The following is a 25,124-nucleotide window of genomic DNA, read 5'->3' as shown; positions in this document are numbered from 1 at the left end:
CTTGGTCCATCAAGTTGCCTCACTGAGCAGCTTTTAGGGGCTTCTATCTGAGCAGACCCCGTCTCTTACTGCCGAGTGGTGCAGCAGAACGGATGGAATTGAGACAACAAAGGAAAAAAAACTTGATTTAGGTCTTTCCTTCTCTCTTCGGTCGTGAATTGCTGCAGGCTTGAGTGAAAAGGAAGCTGGAGAAGAATTTCAGTGGACCTGCAGTGTGCCCCATCCCCGGAGGCTTTGAAGAAGAGACTGGACCACCATTTGAGATGGTATTAAGGTCTCCTGGCCTGGGCAGGAGGTTGGACTAGAAGACCTCCGAGGTCCATCCCAGCCCTGTGATTCTATGTTTTGCCTAGCAGCTGCCCATCAAAACAGGCAAGCCCAGGGCTTGGGGATGCGGTTGCTATAGCAACTGAGCATCCAACCCGAGTCTCCAGGACCACAATGTCATTTCTTTCTTTTTCTTTTTCCATCGCCCGCTTCTCTGCCCGGCTGCCGTTCTCTGACCTTCCGAGCAGGAGGGCCTTTGGAAGACAGAAGCCCCAGTTCACAAAGAAGCGGCCTTTTCTGACGGTGCCGGCTTTGTGACGGGGTTCCCCGGAGGCCCTCAAATTTTGAAAACCGTTTTGTGGCTGCCCAAAAGTGGTCCATTTTCTTCTCACAACATTGAGGTCCTTAAGATCCGAAAACAGAATAACAGAGTTGGAAGGGACCTCAGAGGTCTCCTAGTCCAACCCCCTGCTCAAGCAGGAGACTCTATACTACTCTAGAAAAATGGCTGTCCAGTCTCTTCTTACAAGCATCCAGGGATAGAGCTCCAGTTCCACTGGTTGATTGTCCTCATTGTCAGGAAATTCCTCCTTAATTCCAGGTTGCTTCTCTCCTTGATTAGTTTCCATCTATTGTTTCTTGTTCTGCCTTCAGGCGCTTTGGAGAATAGCTTGACTCCCTCTTCTTTGGGGCAGCCCCTGAGAGATTGGAACACTGCTATCGTGTCCCCCTTAGGTTTTTCCAGCAGGACCCTCTCTTTGCTCTTTCGCTGGAGAACTGGATAAGCCTTGTTCTGCCTTTGCGACGATACAACGCTCACAAGCCGGAGCATGCCTGGTCTCCGTCCGGCATTCACAAAGACACATTGAGAGGCCGTTTGTACCCTGGTGGTCTCAGGTTGCGTAACCCCACATGAATAATAGAAAGCTTCAATGCGCATCGCCAGGCAAATGAGAAGGGAGCTTTAGGCCCTTTCAAAAGCTGCCGGAGAAATCAGGATGCGGTTTGGGAGAAGCAGAGCAGCCATCAGAAGCTCAGTGATCCATGTCTTATGAGGGAGCTACTGAAAAAGCTGTTAATGAATAATGATGGCGTACTCAAGACCAGCTTCCTTGCAATGCTTAATGGCTGGCTGGAATGCAGAATAAAAGAACAACACAGCTGGAAGGGACCTTGGAGGTCTTCTAGTCCAACCTCCTGCTCAAGCAGGAAACCCTTAAAACAAATGGCTGGCCAGTCTCTTCTTAAAAATCTCCAGTGATGGAGCACCCACAGTTTCTGGTGGCAAGCCGTTCCACTGGTTAATTGTTCTCACTTTCAGGAAAATCCTCCTTAGTTCCAGGTTACTTCTCTCCTTGGTTAGTTTCCATCTGAAGAGAAAGACTAGGGGAGACATGGTAGCATCTTCCAATATCTGATGTGCTGCCATGGAGAAGGGGGGGGTTCCACTATTCCCCAAGGCATCAGAGGGCAGGACAAGAAACAATGGATGGGAAATAATCAAGGAGAGAACCAACCTGGAACTAAGGAGAAATATCCTGAGAGATGCATTTAAGGACCGTGTGGTTCATTAAGAACTGCAGTGATTTATTTAACACCCATGGCAAAAAACGCTGTGGGCTCCTTGCTGTCCAGGTAAGGCTAAACAGAGGCGGGGTGTACGAGGAACACAATCAGAAACCACCGATTAGTCACAATAATTTATTATCCATTGCAGAAACATTCTTGTGCAAGATACACATAGTGTGTAGAAAAAGAAGCAAACAGCCTTTTAGGACATTGTTGCAAAATTCAGCCAAAGAGAATGATAAACAATCTGAAAGCAAGGCAGCCCTTTGTAATTCTTTGCATGTCATGCAATTGTTTTTAAAACAGTCAGACTTGAATCAGTAAAAAAAAAAAAAGAAGTAAACCAAACCAAAGCAAAAGTCGGCATCAAGAAATAATTCTTTATGCACTGATCAACCAGGTCCATAGAAAAAGTCCTCAGAGAGGCAAGAATTACTTAAGTACAAAAAAGCAACTTCGCATAGACACGAAATCCCTACAGAGAAAACAGAAAAGTAAGTATTTTGTATTTTGGAAAATATTTGGCACTCTTCTGACAGGATTATGGTATATGTGTATGCACATTTCATTTGTTCATTTAATTGCACAGTAACAAAGAGAATTGACTTTACAGTAAGGTATTTTTAAAAAGCAAAGATTGTTCAACACAAGCTTTCATTTGCTAGGAAACATGTAAAAAAGCATGGCAAGTACTTTTAAAAAACATTCCTTCCTTTTTCCTCATGAAATTACACCTCTATTTGCACCTGAGTGACTGAGCATTGCCGCAAATGTCAAATACCAGTTTTGGGGAAATAAAGATAACCTTCTTCCTGCTTCAAACTTTCCCTTAAAAAAGTTCCTTACATTCCAGAGACTTCAAAAGGCAACCAGAATCAAATACGGTGTGTTTATGTGTGTGTGTGTGTGTGTCCCTCTTTTACCTTCGCAAAATCCAAGATATATATATATATTTTAAAAATAGAAAGTACAGACCATGTTACATGCAAGCTGCTGGAATATTTTTGCAAGGTGTCATCATGTAAACAAGAACTCCCAGACACTCTCTGCCCTCCACCCCAATTATTTCTCTTTTCAGAAGACTTTAAAAGTCCAACTTAGAAAACTATACTTTCTGGAAGGGGGGGGGAGGAATAAAAGGCTTCCGTTCAGCCTCTCAGCGGCTCTTTAAAAGGCATCTCGAATTGGATCCCAACTGAAGGACTTCAAAAACTGCCATCACTTTTTGCCTCTTTTTGTGCCCAAAAAAGTTCTTCCTCTCTTCATTTTTTGTAAAAAAAAAATGAATAATTTTTCCCATTCCTCTGCTGAAAGGTGAATTATTTTGTGCCCCTCATTTTTTTAACTCAGTGTCTCTGGCGAGGCATGAATATATATATGTACATACAAATATTTTTAGACCCGTGGAGGTGGCTTTTCTGAAATGTTTTTCAGCACGTCGTCAATTCGATCATCCTCAATAACGACTGGAAGCAGAAAGGGAAAAAAGGAAAGGAGAAAGAAAGATGAGTAAACCTCGTGATTGTTGCCTTTTCGTTTATTTTTTATTTTATTTTATATTTGTTATTTTAAGTGGCATTCGCTTTGCAACCGCCATGTTTAAGGACAGCTGTAATTCGAGGATCACCTGTATTTACATCCGGGGTTCACCGTTCAGGCAAGGTAAGAAAACATAGTTTCACAAGACAGGTCGGTTCTCCCAATCCGTGAGGGTGGGTTTGGGTTCTACCACAAACAGCCACCCAGGGGAAGCTGTGTGTTTTGTGTTGTGGGAATCCAGTCAAACGGGGTGTCTGCTATAAGTCAAACACTCATTTTCTCTGTAACACAGAAGGCGGTGAAATTCTTCACAAACATGCACACATGGCATGAGGTTTTCACTCACTCTCTCTCTCTCTCTCACACACACACACAGGCCTACCTGGCACACAACACAATCCTGTTACTCAGGAAACATTGGTTTTGGTACCAAACCAGGTGAGTTTGATGCTATTTGGAGAGGTAGATTAAGACACAGTCAAGAATTTGATAGATTTCAGATTCTTAAACAAGCATTTTCAAGGTCAACAAAAATGAAAACACACACGGAGAGAGACACAACAAGCAGGATCATAAAACCGACTTAGTGGCACCAGAAGAGTTTTCTAAAACCACAATGAGAAGGATGCTGGTGTAGCCCTTAATTAAAGGCGAGACTTGTGAAAATGGATAGAAAATGGATAGACTAGACACACACACACACACACACACACACTTTTGTTGTTGTTTACTAACACAAAATTTGGTCTCAAAGGCTGCCACTGTTTTTGAACCGGCCTTGGTCCTTCTGGTCAACCTCCCAATTTGGTGTCTCTCCCGGATCACCAGATGGCCACAAATGGAGCAGCCCAAACCCTTTGTGTTGTTGCGTTCCTCCCTCCCCTCACACACCGGCTCCAAAGTTTGTGATCGCTCTGGTCCCACCTTGGGAGTGGTGGAGCCGCTCTGCTCCATCCTGACTTCTACCCCTCTGCCCCCCCCCCTCGGAAACTGTCCTCCACAGGTCTTCTGCAGCCACCATCGGTCCTCCTTAACGCTAGGCTGAGCCCCCGCTTGGACGCCCCCCACCCGAGGAGGAGGGGATGATGGGCTTTCCGTTCGCGGGACGCATCGCCCAGGTGGGGTTGGGCGGGAGGGGGGCAATTCGGGGCAGGAGCCCCCCAGGGGGAAAGTCAACGCTTCAAGCCCCCCCTCCCTGCTGGCAAAGTTGCAGAGGGGCTCCTGGCCCCCCCCCGCCCCTCTCCACGCCGCTCTTACCGCACTTGCTGCGGCCGATCTGGGCCAGCTTGGGGGCTCGCTTGCCGGCGCCCCCCGCCCCGAAGCTGCTGGTCTCCTGCAGGCGGCAGGCGAAGGCCAGCGGCGCCCCCTCGCCCGACTCCCCGCGGGGGTTCAGCCGCACCTCCGACATCGCGGCTGCCCGGGAGGAGCGGAGCTGCCCCCGGCCGAGCGAGCGAGCGAAGCAGCCGGGCAGGGGCGCCCGCGGCTGAGCGGCGCCCCCCGGAGCCCTTCCCACGCGAGGAGGCTCTGTCCCCGCGGGCGCCGGGCGGAGACGCGCGGGTGGCGGCGGAGGCGCCCTCCTTTCCTTCCCTCGCTCCTTCCCCGAATCCGAATCGAGAAAGAAAGAAAGAAAAAAGTGCGACGAACGGCGGAGCCAGGCTCGGAGGCAAGTGGCAGGCGCGCACACACGCGCGCGCGCACACGCACAGAGAGAGACGGGCGGACGGACCCTCCTGCCTGGTTTCTCTTAGTTTTAATGTCAAGGTTTGCCCGCAACTCCTGTCTTTGAGCCCAGGTTTCCGGGAGGGCTTGCCATAAAACGAAGCTCAGGGTGGTCCTCGACTTAGGACCACAGCGGAGTCCAACATTTCCACTTCTAAGCAAGACAGTTAACTGACTTTTGCCTCATTTTATTACCTTTCTTGCCACAGTGAATCTCTCTGGTTAAGTTAGTCGCCTGGTCGTTAAGTGAATCTGGCTTCTCCATTGACTTTGCTGGTCAGAAGGTTGCAAAGGGACCCTGGAGGTCTTCTAGTCCAACCTTCTGCTCAAGCAGGAGACCCTAGATCGTTTCAGAACAGCTTGCCTCTAGAAGTTGTGGGTATTGCATCACGGGAAGCTGTCCCGTTTCTTTCAGTGATGGAGCACCTACAACTTCTGGTTAGTTGTTAATTGTTCTGTCAGGAAATTTCTCCTTAGTTCCAGGTTGCTTCTCTCCTTGATGAATTTCCACTCGTTGCTTCTTGTCCTGCCCTCCGGCGCTTTGGAGAACAGGGGGATCCACCCTTTGTGGCAGCCCCTGAAATGTTGGAAAACTGCTATCGTGTCCCCCCTACTCCTTCTCTTCGTGAAACTAGGCGTATCCAATTCTTGGGTATGGGTCCCGGCTGGTCAGCTGGAGGCAGCCGGGACCTCCACTGGCCGTGTGCAGGTGCACCAAGGAAACAGATGCCATGCCCTGGGTGGGGCGGGCAGAGAAATGGAGCTGGCCGGTCAGCGTCCTGGCCGCTTTAGAATAGAATAGAGCTGGACGGGACCTTGGAGGTCTTCTAGTCCAGCCCCCTGCTCAAGCAGGAGAACCTATACCGTCTCAGACAGGTGAATGTCTAGTCTCTTCTTGAAAATCTCCAGTGATGGAGCGTCCACGATTTCTGGTGGCAAGTTGTTTCACTGGTTGATTGTTCTGTCAGGAAGTTTCTCCTTAACTCCCGGTCGTTTCTCTCTTTGATCAGTTTCCAACCATTGTTTCTTGTCCTTCCCTCTGGAGCTTTGGAGAATACTTTGACCCCCCTCTTCTTTGTGCAGCCCCTCAAATGCTGCCCCAAGGGACACTGGCGTGCCGAGCAGCAGAGGAGACCAGAAGAACGAGGCTGCCCCCTAACGGTCCCCAGAGGAGACCGGGAGCGGGCCTCCGATCAAAAAGCAGAGAATCTCAGTCTCCACCCCCGTTCTGCACAGGAGACAACCGGCCCGTTCAGAAACTGCAACCAAATTAAGAGTTTTTAGTTTTGCAAAAAGGGTGAAACGTTGAGGAGGCGGGAGGCACATTCAGAGAGCGTTAAACCAAATTTATTTTCCTTCTTTTCTGCCTCCTGTGGTGCCTGTTGTGTGCGCACATGCCTCTGTGTGTGATTGTGTGCTTGGGCTACCCAAGTTAGGTATTTAGGCCATTGGAAAGACATTCCGTTCCAGGACGACTTGTTCTCTCAAGGTTTGACACTCCAAGGAAGCCTTGCCTGGCTATCCGGGAACTTCCCACACAACAATGGTTCTCGCCTCCTTAAAAACTGGAAAAAAAAATCCTTCCATCTCTTTCCTGACACTCGTTATGATCCTTTGGAGATAAAAACAGCCAAAGTTGCACTTGAAACAAGGGCAGTGCAGCCCCATTTTATTCTGGGAACTGAGTCAGCAGGGAAATCGGGGTAAAAATTCAGGGCCAAAGCGTTCATAAATCAAAAAAGTGTGAACCCCACACAGCTCTAGAAACATGATCCTGGGAGTTCTCCAACAGGCAACACCTAAAGATGATTCATTTACACACACAAATAAGAGGAGAACCTTCATTTTGGCATTTTTACCAAAGCCACAGCCGGCACTTCAATTCCAGAGCAGCATCGCTTGGCTTTGTCGGTCTGTGCAAAGAGCTAGAGCTAAGCCCCCATCTACTCATGAAACCCACTCCCAATAATGCAACAATGTTCAAAACAGTTCCTAAAGGAGGGAGGGAGGGAGGGAGGGAGGGAGGGAGAGAGAGAGAGAGAGAGAGAGAGAGAGAGAGAGCGCATCACCCCTCAGCTGTTGTACAAAGGCACCATCCTGGCGATGAGCTGCCTGCAGATGGGACAGTGAGGAGGGCTGGGCAGGGCCTCATAACACTTCCGACAGGAACACACATGGCCACACTCAAGGAAAACGCAGGCGCGGCTGTTGCTCAGGCAGACCACGCAGGTGGTGGCGGCGTCCCCTCCGGCGGAGAGATCCTCCAGCATCTGACGCATCCGTCGCTTCTCCCGGTGCCGCCGGTACTGTTTGTGCAGAACAAAGAGGAGGATGGCGCAGCTGGCCAGCCCGCAAAGGGTCGTCAGGACCTTCCAGAACCGGACGCTTGACTCCTGCCGCTGCAGCAGCGTCTGGAAGCCCAGGCTGCTGAGGTAGTAGCGCAGGCCCTGCTTGGGGGGCTGCAGCTTGATGGTGCTATTGTCCAGGACCAGCTCGCCCACGCCAGTGAGGGCTGCCCCGACGGTCAGCATCTCCTCGGTCTCCTTGATGCCTTTGGGCCGCTCTCCACTGATGTAGTGGCCTATGACGTCAGTGAAGGACTGCACCGAGGGGTGGAATCTCTCGTAGACCGTCTCCAGGCTGAGCTCTGTAGCGGTCAGGGGCTTTAGGACCCTCACGGCCACGTCAGGGGGGCCCTCACTCCCCAGGGGCACCAGATCGAAAGGAACCGTGTTCGTCCTCTGGTGGATGATCTTTTCGTAGTTGTTCCTGGGGAAGTTTCATCCAGGATCAAAAACACCATCTCTGCACAATTTGTGGAGTGTCTTTTTTTCTCTCCCTTCTCTCCTTTTATATAGGCTACAACAATCACACTAATGTTATGGTACTCATCCAACTACTCGCCCGCTAGCAAGTTCCTATTTCCAAAATAAGGCTTGAGTGGGCTTACCAGAAGTGGGTGGTCCGGTTCCACACCATCTTGTGCTCCTGAAGGGTCAACCTCTGGACCACCCCCTTGCAGCTGTCCACAAATTGACTGCTGAGGCTTTCCTTGACTGAGTGCACCATACCTGAGTGGGCAGGAGAGACCAGGCAGTGATCAATAACCGGAAGGAGGGAGACGTTCACTGTGCAAAAGCCAGCAAGGAGATGGGTGGATGGATGGATTGCACACTAGTCTTTTAGAGCAGTCCAACAGCCCTCCGGATGGGTGGAGCAGCTTCCAGGGATATTGAGGAGATCACCAAAAGTTGAAGCCTCCCCCCCTCCATCTGAAGGAGCAACCAGGAGGGCGAATGGCCAGCAACCTTCCCGGTGCTTAAGCATCTGTAGACCTGTTTGGAGAATGCTTACAGTGGGAACCCTCACGAAAGATGGTGCAGAATAGGAGCCTACTCTGAAAGTGGAAATACATGATTACCTTGATAAACCGCACAGGAAGGGCATACCTTCTATCACCGCGTAGGGGACGCACTTCCCGGGGGCTTCCATCAACAGGCTCTTTAAATCCTGGTCCAGAGTGACTTTTTTAGCACCCTAGAGGAAGGAAGGAGGAAAAACACGTGTCACAACAGCAGCCTCTGAACCACGGCAGAGAAGAGTACCTAGGTTTTCAGACATCCCCAAATTGGCACAGATTGTGCTTTGCTGAGAGCCTTTTCTGGGCTTGCCTCCATGTGTTTAAAATCTTCAAATGACTTTGTTTTTCTCTTGGGTGACTTGATATTTTGAAGATTGCCGAATATGCAGTGTTAACCTACCTATAAATCTCCATTTAAACAGTTCCTGTAGCTGCTCTGAAAAGTGGGAGTCAAGCCAGCAGGGCAGATGTTACAAAAACAAGCACAGGGATCTCAAAAAGGTGTCTTAAGCCAGGATCCAAATAGCCACTCACCTTCAGATTGTCTGCAACTTTTGACTTGTGTCTGTAGATGGCGTAGAGGATGGCAGTAAGAGCCGAACTGGTTGCCATTAGGACAACCTCACCCATTGAAGGGTGGCTGGCGGAGTCCATGATTGCAGCTTCCCTGTCCTAAGAAAAGAGAGATGGGTCAGCTCGGTTTTCCTCGCTCTTCTCTTGTGGAAAAATAAAGCCTTAAAAAATATAAGGACTTTTACGAAATTCTGAGGGTGAAAGAGAGATTTTTATTTTTGCGCAAAAGGTTCAGAAGTGATTTAACAATCAACAAATTTCTGAACAAGGGGGAGGGTCTAAACTAAAGCTTTATAGGTTTCTTTTTCTCAGGAACAAAGGAGGCATAGATGGAATCTTACATTGTATATAGAATCTACTTTGTGTAACATTCAGATAGTTTCTCACACGTTAGCTCCATTTCTCATGGGAATACAATGAAGGCAGTTTTTACTTTTATACAATGTTTCTAAATATGCATTAGGTCATTCACGTACTGTTAATACAGCTTTTGGCTAACACAGCTTTTTTCAGAGATTATGCAGACACATGATTTTTGCTTTTAGTGATTTTTCATTATTATTATTTTACTTTATTCTTCTTTATTCTATGTTGTTCTATTTCTTTCCACTTTACTTCAAACTGTCTGTATACAGGTAGTCCTCGAAGTTACAACAGCACTAAAAGCCAGGAGGCGGTGAGTTCTAGTCCCGCCATAGCCATGAAAGCCGTCTGCGAGTCTTTGGGCCCGCTTCAATGGCAGGGAGTTCTGCAGGCTGACGCCCAAAGCGTCCCGCCACTTCCCCGCCCGCCAGACACTTTCGGGGAGCCCCAGAAGAGGCTCAACGGCCCGCTGAGGGAGCACCCCCGTTTCCATAGCAATCCGCGGCGAAGGCCGATTACCTGCGTCCGTGCGCTCCGCAGGCCACTTCCGGGTTGGAGCGGCGCTTGATGACGTCAAAAGGCCGCGCTTAAAGGCTTTTGCCATAGAGAATGTAAACACAGGGCTAGAAGGACCCGGAAGTGGGACGTCTGAGATCAGATATGGTCACTGCGAGCCCGTAGACTTTGGAAAAGTGTAGAGGTGACTCTGCTTTCTCTGAAGAAGCTTCTTTTAAATCTGTTTTTGCCACCTGCATGGCCTACCTTGCAATGCTGTTGTAACTTTCATTTTTCTGAGGTTTTTAAGGGGAACATGAGGGCCTGGAGCTTCATCCCAGCTACTTTTTCCTCCTCCTTTGCACTGCAAGCTAACAGTGGCCTTTCCTTTCCTCTAGATGGGGTTCCTGCTTTCCTGGCCTACCTTGCAGGACTGGTGTCTTTTTTTTTTTTTGCTCTCACCCACAGTTGCATCTGTAGCCTTTTGCATCTTCAACCCCCACCCTTAAATCTCCATTTTAATGCAGATTGAAATCCGAGTTGGAGGAGGGCAAAATAAAGGCCCACCTGTATATTTCGCACCCAGGACATCCAGCAGCCGCAGCAGAAAGCTCCGCTGAGCAACTCAGCACAAAAGTCCATGAGTAAAAAAGCACCCTTCCCTAATGTTCCCCGATCCAATTCCCACCAACCCCGGCTGATGCCATGCGGGCAGGGGACTATGGGAACTGAAGTCCAGGAGGAGGGCACTGGATGGGGGAAGGCAGAGGCCAAGGAGGTCAGCGGTTCCTGAGCCTTGCAGGGAAGCCCCAAGGGGGGCAGTTAACTAGGGTAGGAATTCATTAACATTGGGATGGGAGGCCACCAGGTGATCTAAGGGTTGTAAGTTGGACAAAAACAAACATCCTGCAAAGGGGCAAACCTTTTCCAGGCTCTTGCCAAGAGATCCACATGATGCCTTGGAGCTGAGCTTAATTCGAAGGAATTGTGCAGACTTCTCCTCCGTGTAAATTTAGGACACGCACACCCTTCCAAGCATAGCGTTGCTCAGCTTCTTAAATGATGCAATTTGAATTAAACCACTTTTTTCGGACTCGGCAGGATCCATCATACTATTTTTCCACACTCCAAATTTCTGGCCAAGTTTTCTCTTACTCAGCTTAGAAGACTCCTTCCCCAAATGACACATGAACAATTTAAAAGAAAAATAAAAGTTTATTATACATGCCTTTCACACACACACACACACACACACACACACACCGGCTTCCAATCCTTGATTGAGGTTTGGGAGAACGCAAACACAAATCTCTATTTATACACACACACACACACAAATGCCCAGGCTCCCGGAGGGGTGGAGGCATGCTGGCCAGGCTGAATGCCATCCATCTGGCAGCTGCAGGTTGCTCAGAGCCCCCCTCAAAACTCGGGCCCAGGAAAACACTTGGGAGTTGACTCTTTGCACAAAACAGTGGGATAATGTCGCAATTTGCGGTTATAGGTTGGTGCTTCCCTTTTGAAGCACAAACTGGCATGCTTGTCGCATTCGCACGCCAAGGTGGCACACACTGATCTGTTCTTGTACTCTGCGGGCCGGAGAAGAGAGAATCAGCACAAAGGGGCCCCCCGGCTCAGACCATTCCCCTCTTTTCCCCCCTGCAAAATTGTTTTAGATTTGTTGGTATGAATACCACAAAACCTGGGAGAACTCACTGCAGAGGACGCTGTTGTTGATAATCAGGTATCTGTAGTGGTCGATGAAAGGGTGACAATTTTGGTGGTGCAAATTTTCATAGCAGCAGTCGTGGTTATAGCAACACCTGGACCGGGGGGGGGGGCAAAAGCCAGATTTTGGGGAGGGAGGGAGGGAGGGAGAGAGAGAGAGAGAGAGAGAGAGAGAGAGAGAGAGAGAGAGAGAGAGAGAGAGAAGACACAATGACACAAAAAGTTTTCTTCCTGCACAGAAACTCTTTTGAAGTCCTTTTTCCTCCTAGTGTTTTAAACCTGAAATGTGTTTTAATTGTTATTCAGATCCTTTCAAGATCTTGAGCCGCAGAGGGGGTTTGGGTGCCGCAGAAGGGGTGTCCTGCAACCTCTGGAAGAGGCAGGGGGGCTGTTGGTGGCAGGGGGGAGGGGGAGCCATGCTTGGCGGCTGCACTCACATGTCTGTGGGGTCCCTCGGCTTCCCTCGGCCGCCCTTCCCACAGTAGCAGCCGTAGCCGTTGAAATGCACGAGCACGTTCTTCTGCGTGATCCGTTGGATCATCAGCTTGAAGTTGAGGAGGCTGCTGGCGGTGAGGGCAAACACTGCAAAGAGAGGGAAAAGAGGCTAGTCCTCAAGAGGACACCAGAAAGGTCATGCCAGCCAGCATGGGTGGATTTCAACTCCCAGAAGTCCCAGTCAGCCAGTCTAATCCTAACCCATGTTTTAATACATAAACGCTTCTGCTTTTGTTTTTAAAAGGAAGGCAGATACAGAAGCAGTTTGCTGTCCTTGGTGAGCTGAACGCAGGCAGAAGTTCCAAACTAAAAAAGGCTGAAAACTAAAACAGAAGGAGAAGGACGTGAACACTGGAGAATAAAGGAAAAGGCCTGGGAGAGTCAGGGGAAAACAGTTTGTCCCCAAGGTGTTTTTTTTCAAAAGACAACTGGACTTTCTTCCTTTTGAAAAAACACCCTTGGGACAGCCAAGACCTGGATGACTGAGAATCTCCACAGTTCTTCCTCTTTTCAGGGGGGTGTCCATGATGAAGAGGATGATGAGAAACTCCAGAAGCTACCAGCACTTACTGCTCACCCCCAACACCATGGCTACGTGAGACAGCCTCATCTCTGTAAGTACCTGGAGAGGAGAAGAAGGGGAAACAGACGGTCGCCTTTATCATTTTTACAGATAACTCATAACAGAATAACAGAGTTGAAAGGGACTTCAGAGGTCTTCTAGTCCAACCCCCTGCTCAAAAAGGAGACCCTACACCATTCTGGACAAAGGGCTGTCCAGTCTCTTCTTGAAAGCCTCCAGTGATGGAAGCACCCGCAACTTCTGGAGGGAAACTGTTCCACTGATCAATTGGTCTCATTGTCAGGAAATTTCTCCTTATTTCTAGGTTGCTTCTCTCCTTCATTAATTATCCTTGATCATCTTTATCCTCTCGGCATTCCTGGTTAATCTTTCTTACTCTTTTTGGGGGGTAGCGATCTGCTTAAATACTATTTTCCCCTTTGTTTTTTCTCTTTTATTTCACTTCTTCATTGCAACTGAGCTGCATTTCCCAAATCAGGGAAGAAAAAGAACATGAGAAAAATCTCTCTCAAAGACACGCGTCATTTTGGAAACCGAGAGGGCTAGATTAAACATTTAAAGGTTTGAGTTTAAACCCTTGCAGTCTGCAAAATTCAGCAGGCACTGGAAGGAGGAAGCTGCTGATGGATGGAGAGTACAAAGGGACTTTCTCAAAGGGGGTTTCTCCTTTTCTTACCCTCCCTTCACCTTGGGAAAAGAGCCTGGAGGGGAAACCCACACCAAGAGAGGCAGGAAGCAGAAGTTGGACAAGTGGAGCTTGGAAGTTTATCCCTGCAATGGCTCAGCTGGGCTATAAACCTTGTCCAGGTATGACGGGGAACTGTCCTCTCTCAGTGGTCACCTCCCAGCTCTTTTCTCTGCTCCAGGGGGGCTCCATGGGACCCCTGGCAAGGCTTGAAGCCACAGATTGGGTTGTCCAAAAGCAAAGCTGTGTGACTCTCCCCCCCTAGAGGGAACTGCTGCAGTTTTGTTCTGGAAGGCAACGTGATTGTGATGCAAGGAACTTTGGAACACTTGTGGGGGGAAAGGCAGGGCATGAGAGGACCTGGACAGCCGACCTGTCTCTGACGGGGCTGCCTGGGAAAGTTTTCTCCTCCAGAGAAGGAGATACGAATGGAAAAAACAGAGCAGGAACAGAATACAGAACAACAGAATCAGATGGGACCTAGTCCAACCCTCTCTCAAGCAAGAGACCTTAGACCATTTCACACAAAGGGAGGTCCAATCTCTTCCTGAAAACCTCCAATGTCGGAGCAGCCACAACTTCTGCAGGGAAGCCGTTCCTCTGGTTGATTGTTCTCAGGAAATTCCTCCTTATTTTGAGAATGGACCTCAGAATACAACAGCGGGAAATATATGTAAGGAGCAACCACAAACCTCAGAGCAACCACAAGTTCAACACTCACATCCCGTTGGAGCACGAGAGTACAAGGTGAGACTCGCCTTGCTTTCTAAACGCCCTCCCAGACTTGAGGAGGGGTCTAGGTGCATCTGAGGCAAACCCGCCCAGCTTTGGTCAATGGCGGGAAATGATTCAAGGAAACAAGCACACTTTTACACAAATACACACACACACACACACACAAACACAATCCCCTAGGAAAGCAATGTGTATCTTTGTATCTTACGCTATCTTCAGCCCTCCTGAGCATGCAGGAACGAAGTAAAAGGCAACCAAAAAGAAGAAAAAATGGGTTCCTGTTAAAAACCACAGTGAAGAGTCAAGAAAGGGGGCACCTCCAGGAAATCCCGGAGCGCGCTTGGCGCCTTCCCCTTTCCTGAGCCTCCCTAGGACCAAGCACCTCTCCTGGAAGCCTGGCTTGCCAAAAATGCTGTGCAGCTTCTGAGGTTTTGCTTGATAAAAACATACAGGAAACCAGAAGTTGCCTTTAAGCTTTACATTTTTATCCAGTTGAACAAAGATGGGCTCCTCTAAAAGAGAGAAGCCCCGAATGACAAGAAATCCTTGTATTTATTCTTTCTGATTACATAAGCAATCCACCCGGCAAAGCTGACACACATAAGATCAAGATTTCACCCAATAAGTAAGTCTGGCAAACTGTAGCTAAGAAGGGAGAAAGCAGAAGTAGCTAAAAAAAAAGGTTCCCTTTGGGGGGGTTTCCCTAAAGACATCGGACGTTCCCGGGTGGGCTGGGACACGGGCTATTTTCCTTGCTGTCCTTTCATGACCTGCATCCATGACTCTGCAAGGGCCCAAAGACGGCGGGGCCCTCTGCACATATTCACAATTGATACTTCCTATGCTGTCTCCTAATTCGGGTCAACAGAGCCTCTGGCAGGAAAATTTTTAATGGAGAGTAATGGAGAGTTTTTAATTTTTTAATTAAAATTTTTAATGGAGAGTTCTTCTGACGCAGAGATTCACACCCCTGCCCATCAGCCACTCCTACTCTTTGGGCGGTGGTGTGAAAAGGGATCGGGCCCTCGCCTCCTCTAGTAAAGTCTTCCTCCCCTCCGCTGCAAAAATGTTTTGTGGAAGAGAAGATTTGTCGCGCAAAGGGGTTCCATGAGGACTAGAATCTTAAATGGCTTTTTAAAAGTTGCTCTGGGGCAGAGACTCTCCATGTCTCTGTTTCGGTCCCCAGGTTTTCAACTTGACTCTGTATCGTAGCTCAGTGGAAGGAATCCTCTCTAATTCTTTTATTCAGAACCTTGGGGACTATAATGTTAATTTTCTGAAGTTCCCAAATTGACAACAGGGAAACAGGAAATCTTGATTGGGCAGCCGGATAGGCAGGTTTCGTATCTTGTGTTCGCATTGTGCACAAAGATGCGTAATAAGAGAGACTGCAAGCCGATTGAGTGCAAAGCTGGCACCTGTTTATTATTCAGTATTGCATTCAGAATAATAGAGTAACACAACTACGATTGTGTAATTTGAGGGGTTTTTCCCGGCCTGCAGAGACTTAGCATGGCTGTGATTCCCCCTGGCAATTTTCGGGCGAGACCCGCAAATATTTGTAGTCGTATGTGTCCATACTATCTCGGAAGCAGATTGCTGCGGCCTTGTCGCACTCACAAATCTGTGTCCCGCACGGGTCGTCCCCTCCTGCAGGCAGAGCAAACCCTGGTTAATCCTGCCCACCCTCTTGGCCAGCTCAGCCTAGGGCTGCAAATCAGGGCCTGGCCACCAGAGGGCAGCCGAGATGCAGGGACTCCTGATTGTGGCCCCCTGGTGGACAGGAGTTTTGCACCCCAGAGCAGCTTACGGGAAGGCACTGCAGGCTGCCCAGAGATGATGAAAGGAGCAACCTCAGCTTGGTTCTGGCTCGGGGAGCATTTGAACCCGGGTCTGCGCATCCACTCACCACAGACGATTTCCCCGTCCTCCTGTCTGTAGGTGTAGACGTCTGTTGTTGGGTCGCAGCCAGTCAGTTTTGCATAACAGCAGTCGTGCTCAAAGCAGCAGCTAGAAGGAGAGAGGGAGGGAGGGAGAGGGTGGGCAGAGTTAGCAGAAAGAGGGTCCCATGTCCAGCAATGGGGGTGAGGCACTGGCACCCTAAGATTGGAAAACGATTGGGGTCCCCACCGGTCCTGCAGAGAGGCTACTGGGTGCCAAAAACCCATGTGAAATCAGATGCAGTGGAGATATTTTGCAGAGGCAAAATGGTCTGTTTGTGTGTTTGTTCTGTGTATCTATATGTGCCTTCTCCAAGCTGGTTCCCTTCCAACATCCGGAGCTGTGACAAACCTTGGATGGCGACTGAGGACGATGGGAGCTGTTCTGGGGGCTGAGGAAGGGGCTCTTCCATATACAGAAAGTCCTCGTCTTACAGCCACAGTTGAGCCCATTGCTGAGCAAGACAGTCGTTAAGTGAGTTTTGCCCCCTTTTTATGACCTTTCTAGCCACTGCGGTTCTTAACTTAGCAATGCAGTTCTGAGGGGAATCCGCCTTCTTCCCCCTTGGTTTTGCTCACCCAGAGGTCGCAAAAGGGGGATCACGTGAGCCTGGGACACTGTGACCCTCATAAATATGAGCCAGTTGCCGAGTGTCTGAATTTATTTCACCCTCCCCCCCCCATGAAGGGAAGAAGGCTTCCTCAGGGCCCTGCTGGAGGGATTCCACCTTCTGGTCATTGGGCATTATGGGCTTACCGGTCGCTGGCGTCCTGTGGCCAGCCTTGGCCCCCCGCGCCACAGTAGCATCCGTAAGAGCTGTAGTACGAAATACCACTTCTCCCCGCAATTTTCATGATCAACGTCTCAAATTCCACCAGGCTCCCCTCGACTGGAAAAAGACAGACAGTTTCAGCCTCCCTCGGCTTCTCGGTAGAGTTAATGGCAGATGCTGGCAGGCCTCGCTTATCGACCACAGCAAAGCAAGATGTGGTGACACGATGCCTCACTTAACGGTGAATTTCCCTGTCCCGATGTCGGTCACTAAAGTCAAAAACAACCTGTAAACCCCCCCATTTTACCTTCTGCGAAGAGAACAGAAATTAGCTGCTCATTTTACTGTTTTGCTTCACTCACCGCCCACCAGCAACACGGCCACTATCCAGAGAGCCCTCATCCTCCTCAATCCAGACCTGGGAATCAGCAGACCCTGTTAATCGCCTCCGCTGGTGAAAAGTCTGGAAAATGGCCCTTAGAACGGTCACTAAACAAACGGTTGTAAGTCAAGGATAACCTGTAGGCAAGGATCAGAAGGAGAAGCCAGGCAGGGGAAAATGGCAAAGATTCACACCTGACAGGCTCCCTCTGCTCCTCTGCCCCCTGAAGACACAGCTGGCACCTTTTATGTGGTAGGGGAGGGACTTCCCCAGTCCTCCTGGCAGGTGATCCTCGCTGTCACCTGGCGGGCCATCTTCAGAAACCTCTCCACGTGGTTTCCCTTCCCGTCTCCAAGCGAGGATCCCAAACTTCTGTCCCTCGGGGCAGCCTCGGGTGGCAGATGGAGTTGGGGTCTCGTGGGTGAGATAGAGGAGGGGGCTTTGCACCTCTTGAGTAGGATCCCTTAAGGCCAGGCAGTTCTCTGTTGGGTCCACCCAACCTCAGAGCATTTTCCTAATCTGAGTGTGCCAGATGTTTGGGTAAAATGAGGCCGTCAGTTGGAATTTGTTCCTGGGACCTTAAGGCCTTAAAACAGCCAAGTGAGTTCCCGCTTCTTCCCCACTGCTGCGTTTCATAACACTGATGAAAAGGTTTGGAAACCTTGAGAGGGGGCCTGTCCTGAGGGACCCCCCGTTATCAATTACATAGAGGTGGATTAATCCATTAGAAATAAACCGTGCAATGTAATGCAGTAGTCCTCGAATTACAGCCACAACTGAGCAGCAAGGACCCCATTGTCCTCCTCCTCCTCCTCCTCTCTACAGCCCCCCTCCCTTCTACCACTGATGATCTTACCTAGTTGTGTCATGAAACATCTGCAAGGCAAACCTCCAGGCTCAGAGAGCCCCCGGCACCCCACCAGCCTGACTCCGGCGTCAGTGTGCCCTCAAGTACAGACAGATTCGCCCATCGGATGCAAAAGTGCCCTCCCAGCTACACCCCCCCGCCCCCCTCAAGATCCCCGGCTGCTGGAGGAGCCCTCTGGGGTTGCTATCTCAGCCCTAAACTTCGGGGCACTTAGCTACCTCCCCTTTTTGTGTGAAAAATTGTGTGTCTCAGAAGTGTGGGCCCAGAGTCTCCCCACGCAAGGACAAGAGAGTATAAGAGTTTTTTATTTCTCAATTTCTGGTTTGACACGCTTGGCAACCTTCCAGGGAAGACCCCCCAGGCATCAGCAGTGGGGAGCCGGTCCCCTGCACAGGAAGTTTGGGTAGAAGGTGTATTTCTTCTGGTACCGGCCTACATTTTGCTTTAGACACAGCGGCAGCGCCCGGTCACAGCTGCAGCTCTCCTGTTGGCCCCAGTTGGCCCTGCTGCCTGCCATGGGAGAGACCCATACATGGAGGAGAGGGGACCCCCAAGGAGAAAGATGTGAGGAGGGGGGAGAGGGGGTGCAGGAGGAGGGGGTTGGGAAACTGGAATGTAGGGGTTCCGCTTAAGCAGCCAGCCTGAGTGGCCACTAGGGGGGAGCAAAGGCCACCCTTCGGCAGCCGAGGCAGGGAGCGCCCTTGAGGGAAGCCTAGCATTGCAAGGGAGCTTAGAGGTCTTCTAGTCTGACCCCCTTTCCAACTGATGAGCCTGCAATGTCTTCCAATTGACTAATTAAAAGCTCCTCCCATCTGCCCCCCTCCCCGTGTATCCTTTGCCATCTTGCATTTAAATGATTTTACTTTGTCTGCTTTTATTATATCTGATGATTTTAATGCTTTTTATGCCGCAAGGCGCCCAGAGTCATTTGATACAAGATGGACGGCAAATAAGTCTCATAATAAATAAATAAACAAAAATGTACACATATGGTTGCAAAATTCTCCATGGCAAGATGGGTGGCAAATAAATTCCATAATAAAGAAATACCAATTGGATCCCAGCCAGGTGCTGAATTCACCCGTCAGGCTGCCTGCAGAGTCACCTTGTGGCTGCATTTTCCCAGCTCAGATTTATCCTTGATTTATGATCTCAATTGGACCAACCACAATTTGGTCACTAAATGAGTCGTGCCCAATTTCATTTTCCCACTGTCATTAAAGAAATCCAGCTTGCCGCTGTCCCTGGTCCTGAATGGTAACATCCCTCTCAGCGCCCACACTGCCGAAGCGCGGTTGGCAAATTAGGCTTCGTCTGTGATGTAATCCAGCCCCAAACCCTGGCTTGTGCTCTGAGGCATGACATGAATCCTGCTAATTGTGGCTTGTTCGTGATTAAAATAAAAGGCATCTTGGATTGCTGAACTCAGCTGGATGCCTGCAAGATCCGTCTTCTGGTGGGCTCTGGGCTGAGCCATCCAATCGTAGAACCGTGGAGTTGGAAGGGACCCAAAGATCATCTAGCCCACCCTTCTGCACAGGGCAGGGAAAGCAAGGCGACCTTCCCTGAGGGGCAGCTGTCCAGCTCTTCCTCAGGGAGGGAGAAACCGCCACCTTTGGCCCTTACCGGAAGTGACGGTGTCTTTCCTGACGGAGTAGAAATATTTCTCCATTTTGGGTTTAAAGTGGTGCCGCGACAGGCCTGATAGCTGCAGTCATGAACTCGGCAACACCTGGAAGCAACGAACAGAGCCACAATTGTGCGGCCAAAGTAACAACATCACTGCATCCGTCTCGGCATCCGGGGCTGTTGGGCGCCTGCCTGGGACAATATTTTGAAAGCAAACTCTGAAAACGTGAGCGAAGGCTGGGTAGCTTTGTGGTTTTCACAGGGAATAAGTGGTTTAAGGTCACTCCGGGAGCCGAGGCCACCTGGCCCGTGTCTGGTTCTTGAATTTTAGGGGGGACAAGCACCCTGTGGCTGACTTAAGAACTGCAGTCATGCACTCAGCCACTCTGGCAAGAAAGGCCGTAAAACGGGGCAAAAATCACTTAATAACTGTCTCACTTAGCTGCAGAAATTTTGGGGTTAACTGTGGTCATAAGGCGAGGACTGCCTGTATCCCAGAAGGTGTCAGGGGTAGCTGGGGTGGCGGGGAGAAGCAGTCCTGAAATAGGAATTTTATTTATTTGTTAAACTTATTTGATGGCGCAATTAAAAAGGAAGGCCAATGAAAAGGCTCCTAAACCTAAGAAGCAGAAGGATGCCCATTTCCGGGACCAAACTCTTAAGAGGGAAGGGAGCTGGGGGCAGAGAGCTGCCTGGGGAGAGGCCAGCAACTGACCTCTGCCACCCAAGGCTGCCCCAGGGATGGAAGATCGGGTTTCTCCCTTGCAGACGGGAAGGGAAACCGGCTGGAGAGGTTTCTGAAGATGGCCCTCCAGATGAGAGCCAGGGTCCCCTGCCAAGAGGACTGGGGAAGCCCCTCCCCGGCCACATAAAAGGTGCCAGCACCATCTCCAGGGGGCAGAGGAGCAGAGGGAGCTTGGAGGGAGAAGCTGGGGGGCTTCCGGAGCCCCCCTCGACCCTGACACAAGGCTGCCAGGTATAGCCACATCGTTGCCATTTTCCCCTGCCCGGCTTCTCCTTCTGATCCTTGCCTACAGGTTATCCTTGACTTACAACCGTTTGTTTAGTGACCGTTCTAAGGGCCATTTTCCACACTTCACCAGCGGAGGCAATTAACGGGGTCTGCTTATTCCCAAGTCTGGATTCGGGAGGATGAGGACTCTCTGGATAGTGGCCGTATTGCTGCTGGGCGGTGAGTGAAGCAAAACAGTAAAATGTGCAGCTAATTCTGTTCTCTTCGCAGAAGGTAAAATGGAGGCGTTACAGGTTGTCTTAGACTTTAGTGACCGACATCGGGACAGGATAATTCACAGTTAAGCGAGGCATCGTGTCACCACATCTTGTTTTGCTGTGGTCGTTCAGCGAGGCCTGCCAGCATCTGCCATTAACCCTACAGAGAAGCCGAGGGAGGCTGAAACTGTCTGTCTTTTTCCAGTCAAAGGGAGCCTGGTCGAATTCGGGAAGATGATCAAGGAAGAGACGGGGAAAAACCCCTTCCCCTCCTACACCTTTTACGGATGCTACTGCGGCCTGGGGGGCCAAGGCCGGCCAAGGGACGCCACTGACCGGTAAGTCCGTAACGCCCAATGACCAGAAGGTGGAATCCCTCCAGCAGGGCCCTGAGGAAGCCTTCTTCCCTTCAAGGGGGGGGGGCTGAAATAAATTCAGACATTCGGCAACTGGCTCATATTTATGACGGTCACAGTGTCCCAGGCTCTGCCCCCAGAATAGCTCCCATCATCCTCAGTCGCCATCCAGAGTTTCTCGCAGCTCTGGATGTTGGAAAGGAACCAGCTTGGAGAAGGTACAGGCACACACACACAAACACACAACAAACACACAAACAGACCACTTTGCCTCTGCAAAATATCTCCATTGCAAAGATTTCACACGGGTTCTTGGGGCCGTGGAGCCTCTCTGCAGGACCGGTGGGGACTCCAATCGTTTTCCAATCTTGGGGTGCCAGCGCCTCACCCCCATTGCTGGACGGGGGACCCTCTTTTGGCTAACTCTGCCCTGCCCCCTCCCTCCCTCCCTCCAGCTGCTGTTTGATGCATGACTGCTGTTATGAGAATCTGACTGGCTGCAAGACCAAAACGGACCCCTACCCCTACAGCCGGAAAAACGGGGCTATCGTCTGCGGTGAGTGGATGCGCAGACCTGGGTTCAAATGCTCCCTGAGCCAGAACCAAGCTTGGGCGGATCCTTTCATCATCTCTGGGCAGCCTGCAGTGCCTTCCCGTAAGCTGCTCTGGGGTGCAAAACTCCTGTCCACCAGGGGGCCGCAATCAGGATTCCCTGCATCTCAGCTGCCCTCTGGTGGCCAGGCCAGGATTTGCAGCCCTGAGCTAATCCATCGGAGAGGGTGGGCAGGATTAACCAGGGTTTGCTCTGCCTGCAGGAAGGGGCACCTGGTGTGAGGAACAGATTTGTGAGTGCGACAAGGCCGCAGCAATCTGCCTCCGAGACAGTCTGGACACATACAACATAGAATATCAGTTTTATGGGGACTTTCATTGCAAGGAGGGTCCAAAGAAATGCTAAGACTCTACAGGCCCGGAAAAAACCCTCAAATTACACAATCGAATGCAATACTTAATAATAAAAAGGTGCCAGCTTTGCACTCAATCGGCTTGCAGTCTCTCTTACTATGCATCTTTGTGTACAATGCCAACACAAGATAGGAAACCTGCCTATCCGGCTGCCCAATCAAGATTTCCTGCTTCCCTGTTGTCAATTTGGGAACTTCAGAAAATTAACATTATAGTCCTCAAGGTTCTGAATAAAGGAATTAGAGACACGGAGAGGCTCTGCCCCAGAGCAGCTTTAAAAAAGCCATGTAAGATTCTAATCCTCATGGAACCCTTTTACGTGACAAATCTCTTCCACAAAGAATTTTTGCAGGGGGGGGGAGGAAGACTTTACCAGAGGAGCTGAGGGCCCGATCCCTTTTCATGCCACTGCCCGGAGCGTAGGAGTGGCTGATGGGCAGGGGTGTGAATCCCTGCATCAGAAGAACTCTTACTCCTCATTAAAAATTTTGCTGCCAGAGGCTCCTTTTTTTATATTGCAGTTTTTAAAAGTTATTTCAGCATTTTTTCCTTGTGTTTTTAATCCAGGCCGATTCCACGCTTAATAGAGGGGGTGCAACACACAGAAGGAACTGCTGGCACCGCTGGCATCACACATATTTATAGCTCAGGGTGGAATTGGGGGGTCCTGGTTACTCTCCGGGCTTGGTGGTTTCCTTGCAGATGTTTCATGACCCAGCCAGGTAACGTCATCAGCAATGCTACCTCGTTTGGTGATGAAACATCTGCCACAACACAACCCAGCTCAGAGAGCACCCAAGAGCCCCGACACAGCCCAGCCTCATGTGATCCAACAGCTGCACAATTTTGTTCCGTCTTCTGCTTGAGCGGGGGGGGGTTGGACTAGAAGACCTCCGAGGTCCCTTCCTTTCAGCCCTGTGGGCCTGTTATCCAGCCCTGCATGGGTCAGAATTGCATGCTCAGGGAAGGCCAAATCCTGTTTGGACTGGGGAGCAGGAGAGGACCACCTAGGGGACGGGGCAGGGATGACCCGGGCCAGAATTGCCGGAAGCGGGGCGATGGCTACCCTCTTGGTCTCCCTTCCAGTTCTGGTCTTTGCCAGCGCCAATTTGATCCAGTTTGGCCACATCATCGAGCACTTGACCGGAAGACACCCCCTAATTTACAACGGCTACGGCTGCTACTGCGGGCTGGGCGGTTCCAGGCAGCCGGTGGACGCCACCGATTGGTGAGGGGGCGGGGCCTCGGGTGACCTGGGAGGGGTCCCGGCTTCTCCTCAGCTGAAGGGGCGCCTGTGGATCTAAGGAGCTCCTCCAGAGCCCCCCTTCATTCCTGAGGGCACCTCCGCTCTCTTTCGCGTCTGGTGGGCATCGTTCAGGTGGCAGGCAGTCCTCAGTTTACAACTGTCCATTAGTGACCGTTCAAAGTTACAGGGGATAAAATTCAAGAACCAGACACGGGCCAGGAGGCCCCGGCTCCCGATGTGACCTTAAACTGCTTATTCCCTGTGAAAGCCACAAAGCCACCCGGCCTTCACTCACGTTTTCAGAGTTTGCTTTCAAAATATTGTCCCAGGCAGGCGCCCAATGGCCCCGGATGCCGAGACGGACACAGTGATGTTGTTACCTTGGCCGCACAATTGTGGCTCTGTTCTTTGCTTCCAGGTGTTGCCAAGTTCATGACTGCTGCTATCAGGCCCTATCGCGGCGCCACTGCAAACCCAAAATGGAGAAATATTTCTACTCGGTCAGGAAAGACACCGTCACTTGCGGTACGTAGGAACACAAACCATGTCAGCGCAAATTTGGGTAACAGTGAAAAGCTCCCAGAATCCCCTGCGAAAGCCAGGCTGGCTGGGGATGCTGGGGTTTGAAATCCACTCGATTGGAGGGGGCCGGGAAGATCAGCTGGCCCAGCCCTTTGCATCACGCAGCACGGTGCCCGCGTTCTGATGGAGTATTATGGGTTGTCTTTGACTTATCACTGACAAGATTTTATACATTTTTTGCAAGGGTCGTTAACCAACCAAAGCTGTCCATAATGGGCATTTTTTCCCTGAAAAAAAACAATTTTGAGCAGAAAAAAAATCATAAATTGAGGCTAGGGGTCTGCAGGAGGCTGGCAAACAGCCATAAACGCAGAATGGTTGCTGAGCAGCCAAAATGTATTTCTTAATTTGTCACCTATTTCACCGAGGGGGTAAAATACTGTCTTAAAATGTGGCCAGGGAGAGGGTAGGCATCAGGAGTTTGAATCTGGGTCATAAGTCCCTTTTGGGGGGGATCCATTGTAACTTCTAACCGTCCCTAAGCAACCAGTCATTAAGCGAGGAACATTTTCGCCTGATTTCTTTTCGATGAAGATCATCAGTGGTAGAAGGGAGGGGGGCTGCAGACAGGAGGAGGAGGACTATGGGGTCCTTGCTGCTCAGTTCTGGCTGTAATTCAAGGACTACTGCATTCAATTGCAGGATTTATTTCTAATGGATTAATCCACCTCTGCGTAATTGAAAACAGGGGGGTCCCTCAGGACAGGCCCCCTCTCAAGGTTTCCAAACCTTTTCATCAGTGTTATGAAACGCAGCAGTGGGGAAGAAGCGGGAACTCACTTGGCTGTTTTAAGGCCTTAAGGTCCCAGGAACAAATTCCAACTGACGGCCTCATTTTACCCAAACATCTGGCACACTCAGATTAGGAAAATGCTCTGAGGTTGGGTGGACCCAACAGAGAACTGCCTGGCCTTAAGGGATCCTACTCAAGAGGTGCAAAGCCCCCTCCTCTATCTCACCCACGAGACCCCAACTCCATCTGCCACCCGAGGCTGCCCCGAGGGACAGAAGTTTGGGATCCTCGCTTGGAGACGGGAAGG

At 50.2% G+C, this 25,124-nt stretch overlaps 5 protein-coding genes across 13 annotated transcripts; 1 reads left to right on the top strand and 4 right to left on the bottom strand.

Annotated features, from left to right (window-relative positions):
• Positions 1-1,954: 1,954 nt before the first annotated feature.
• On the bottom strand, positions 1,955-5,067 carry CAMK2N1 (calcium/calmodulin dependent protein kinase II inhibitor 1). Its single transcript, XM_039367477.1, has 2 exons — positions 4,633-5,067; positions 1,955-3,302 (listed from the first exon to the last, which is right to left on the bottom strand). The coding sequence occupies exons 1-2, from the start codon at positions 4,781-4,783 to the stop codon at positions 3,232-3,234; spliced, it is 222 nt and encodes a 73-aa protein (XP_039223411.1). The 5' UTR covers positions 4,784-5,067; the 3' UTR covers positions 1,955-3,231.
• Positions 5,068-6,730: 1,663 nt separating this feature from the next.
• MUL1 (mitochondrial E3 ubiquitin protein ligase 1) lies at positions 6,731-10,990 on the bottom strand. Of its 2 annotated transcripts, none has more exons than XM_039367452.1 (5): positions 9,911-9,977; positions 8,990-9,127; positions 8,544-8,631; positions 8,045-8,165; positions 6,731-7,863 (listed from the first exon to the last, which is right to left on the bottom strand). In XM_039367452.1, the coding sequence occupies exons 2-5, from the start codon at positions 9,107-9,109 to the stop codon at positions 7,167-7,169; spliced, it is 1,026 nt and encodes a 341-aa protein (XP_039223386.1). In that variant the 5' UTR covers positions 9,110-9,127; positions 9,911-9,977; the 3' UTR covers positions 6,731-7,166. The 2 variants fall into 2 exon arrangements, with proteins under 2 accessions (XP_039223386.1, XP_039223385.1); XM_039367451.1 differs by lacking the exon at positions 9,911-9,977 and adding an exon at positions 10,809-10,990 and having other exon boundaries at positions 7,167-7,863.
• A 295-nt stretch (positions 10,991-11,285) lies between these two features.
• LOC120319094 (basic phospholipase A2 PLA-B-like) lies at positions 11,286-24,007 on the bottom strand. Of its 6 annotated transcripts, none has more exons than XM_039367467.1 (5): positions 23,883-24,007; positions 12,680-12,731; positions 12,052-12,196; positions 11,603-11,709; positions 11,286-11,475 (listed from the first exon to the last, which is right to left on the bottom strand). In XM_039367467.1, the coding sequence occupies exons 1-5, from the start codon at positions 23,934-23,936 to the stop codon at positions 11,309-11,311; spliced, it is 525 nt and encodes a 174-aa protein (XP_039223401.1). In that variant the 5' UTR covers positions 23,937-24,007; the 3' UTR covers positions 11,286-11,308. The 6 variants fall into 6 exon arrangements, with proteins under 6 accessions (XP_039223401.1, XP_039223404.1, XP_039223402.1 ...); XM_039367470.1 differs by having other exon boundaries at positions 12,584-12,731; positions 23,883-23,970; XM_039367468.1 differs by lacking the exon at positions 23,883-24,007 and adding an exon at positions 14,321-14,636.
• On the bottom strand, positions 15,512-17,441 carry LOC120319095 (phospholipase A2 homolog mojave toxin acidic chain). The gene is made up of 4 exons (XM_039367474.1): positions 17,188-17,441; positions 16,810-16,942; positions 16,022-16,122; positions 15,512-15,762 (listed from the first exon to the last, which is right to left on the bottom strand). Exons 1-4 carry the CDS (start codon positions 17,225-17,227, stop codon positions 15,620-15,622), a joined length of 417 nt encoding a protein of 138 aa, XP_039223408.1. The 5' UTR covers positions 17,228-17,441; the 3' UTR covers positions 15,512-15,619.
• On the top strand, positions 20,591-25,104 carry LOC120319093 (basic phospholipase A2 vurtoxin-like). 3 transcript variants are annotated; one of them, XM_039367465.1, is made up of 6 exons: positions 20,591-20,896; positions 21,140-21,272; positions 21,746-21,846; positions 23,343-23,484; positions 23,921-24,027; positions 24,946-25,104. In XM_039367465.1, exons 1-6 carry the CDS (start codon positions 20,857-20,859, stop codon positions 24,948-24,950), a joined length of 528 nt encoding a protein of 175 aa, XP_039223399.1. In that variant the 5' UTR covers positions 20,591-20,856; the 3' UTR covers positions 24,951-25,104. The 3 variants fall into 3 exon arrangements, with proteins under 3 accessions (XP_039223399.1, XP_039223398.1, XP_039223400.1); XM_039367464.1 differs by lacking the exon at positions 24,946-25,104 and having other exon boundaries at positions 23,921-24,057; XM_039367466.1 differs by lacking the exon at positions 24,946-25,104 and having other exon boundaries at positions 20,607-20,680; positions 23,921-24,057.
• The last annotated feature ends 20 nt before the right edge of the window (positions 25,105-25,124 follow it).

This window comes from Crotalus tigris, unplaced genomic scaffold (genome assembly GCF_016545835.1).
Source record: "Crotalus tigris isolate CLP2741 ecotype Arizona unplaced genomic scaffold, ASM1654583v1 scf7180000020588.15403103151:6194809, whole genome shotgun sequence".
NCBI lineage: Eukaryota > Metazoa > Chordata > Lepidosauria > Squamata > Viperidae > Crotalus > Crotalus tigris.
This window is presented reverse-complemented; position numbering and strand designations above follow the sequence as displayed.

Excerpts from the sequence above, each read along its gene's own strand:
- LOC120319094 (XM_039367467.1), bottom strand. The coding sequence starts at position 23,936 with ATGAACTTGGCAACACCTGGAAGCAAAGAACAGAGCCACAATTGTGCG. Across the intron at positions 12,197-12,679 it reads CATGGTGTTGGGGGTGAGCA|TGTTTGCCCTCACCGCCAGC; the intron begins GTAAGTGCTGGT and ends CTCTCTTTGCAG. Across the intron at positions 11,710-12,051 it reads CCGAGGGACCCCACAGACAT|GTGTTGCTATAACCACGACT; the intron begins GTGAGTGCAGCC and ends CCCCCGGTCCAG.
- MUL1 (XM_039367451.1), bottom strand. The coding sequence starts at position 9,109 with ATGGACTCCGCCAGCCACCCTTCAATGGGTGAGGTTGTCCTAATGGCA. Across the intron at positions 8,632-8,989 it reads AAGTTGCAGACAATCTGAAG|GGTGCTAAAAAAGTCACTCT; the intron begins GTGAGTGGCTAT and ends TCCTTCCTCTAG. Across the intron at positions 7,864-8,044 it reads AACCGGACCACCCACTTCTG|GAACAACTACGAAAAGATCA; the intron begins GTAAGCCCACTC and ends AAACTTCCCCAG.
- CAMK2N1 (XM_039367477.1), bottom strand. The coding sequence starts at position 4,783 with ATGTCGGAGGTGCGGCTGAACCCCCGCGGGGAGTCGGGCGAGGGGGCG. Across the intron at positions 3,303-4,632 it reads GATCGGCCGCAGCAAGTGCG|TCGTTATTGAGGATGATCGA; the intron begins GTAAGAGCGGCG and ends TTCTGCTTCCAG.
- LOC120319095 (XM_039367474.1), bottom strand. The coding sequence starts at position 17,227 with ATGAGGGCTCTCTGGATAGTGGCCGTGTTGCTGGTGGGCG. Across the intron at positions 16,123-16,809 it reads CCACAGGACGCCAGCGACCG|CTGCTGCTTTGAGCACGACT; the intron begins GTAAGCCCATAA and ends CTCTCCTTCTAG. Across the intron at positions 15,763-16,021 it reads GGACGGGGAAATCGTCTGTG|GAGGGGACGACCCGTGCGGG; the intron begins GTGAGTGGATGC and ends CTCTGCCTGCAG.
- LOC120319093 (XM_039367464.1), top strand. The coding sequence starts at position 20,857 with ATGAGGACTCTCTGGATAGTGGCCGTATTGCTGCTGGGCG. Across the intron at positions 20,897-21,139 it reads GGCCGTATTGCTGCTGGGCG|TCAAAGGGAGCCTGGTCGAA; the intron begins GTGAGTGAAGCA and ends GTCTTTTTCCAG. Across the intron at positions 21,847-23,342 it reads AAACGGGGCTATCGTCTGCG|TTCTGGTCTTTGCCAGCGCC; the intron begins GTGAGTGGATGC and ends TCTCCCTTCCAG.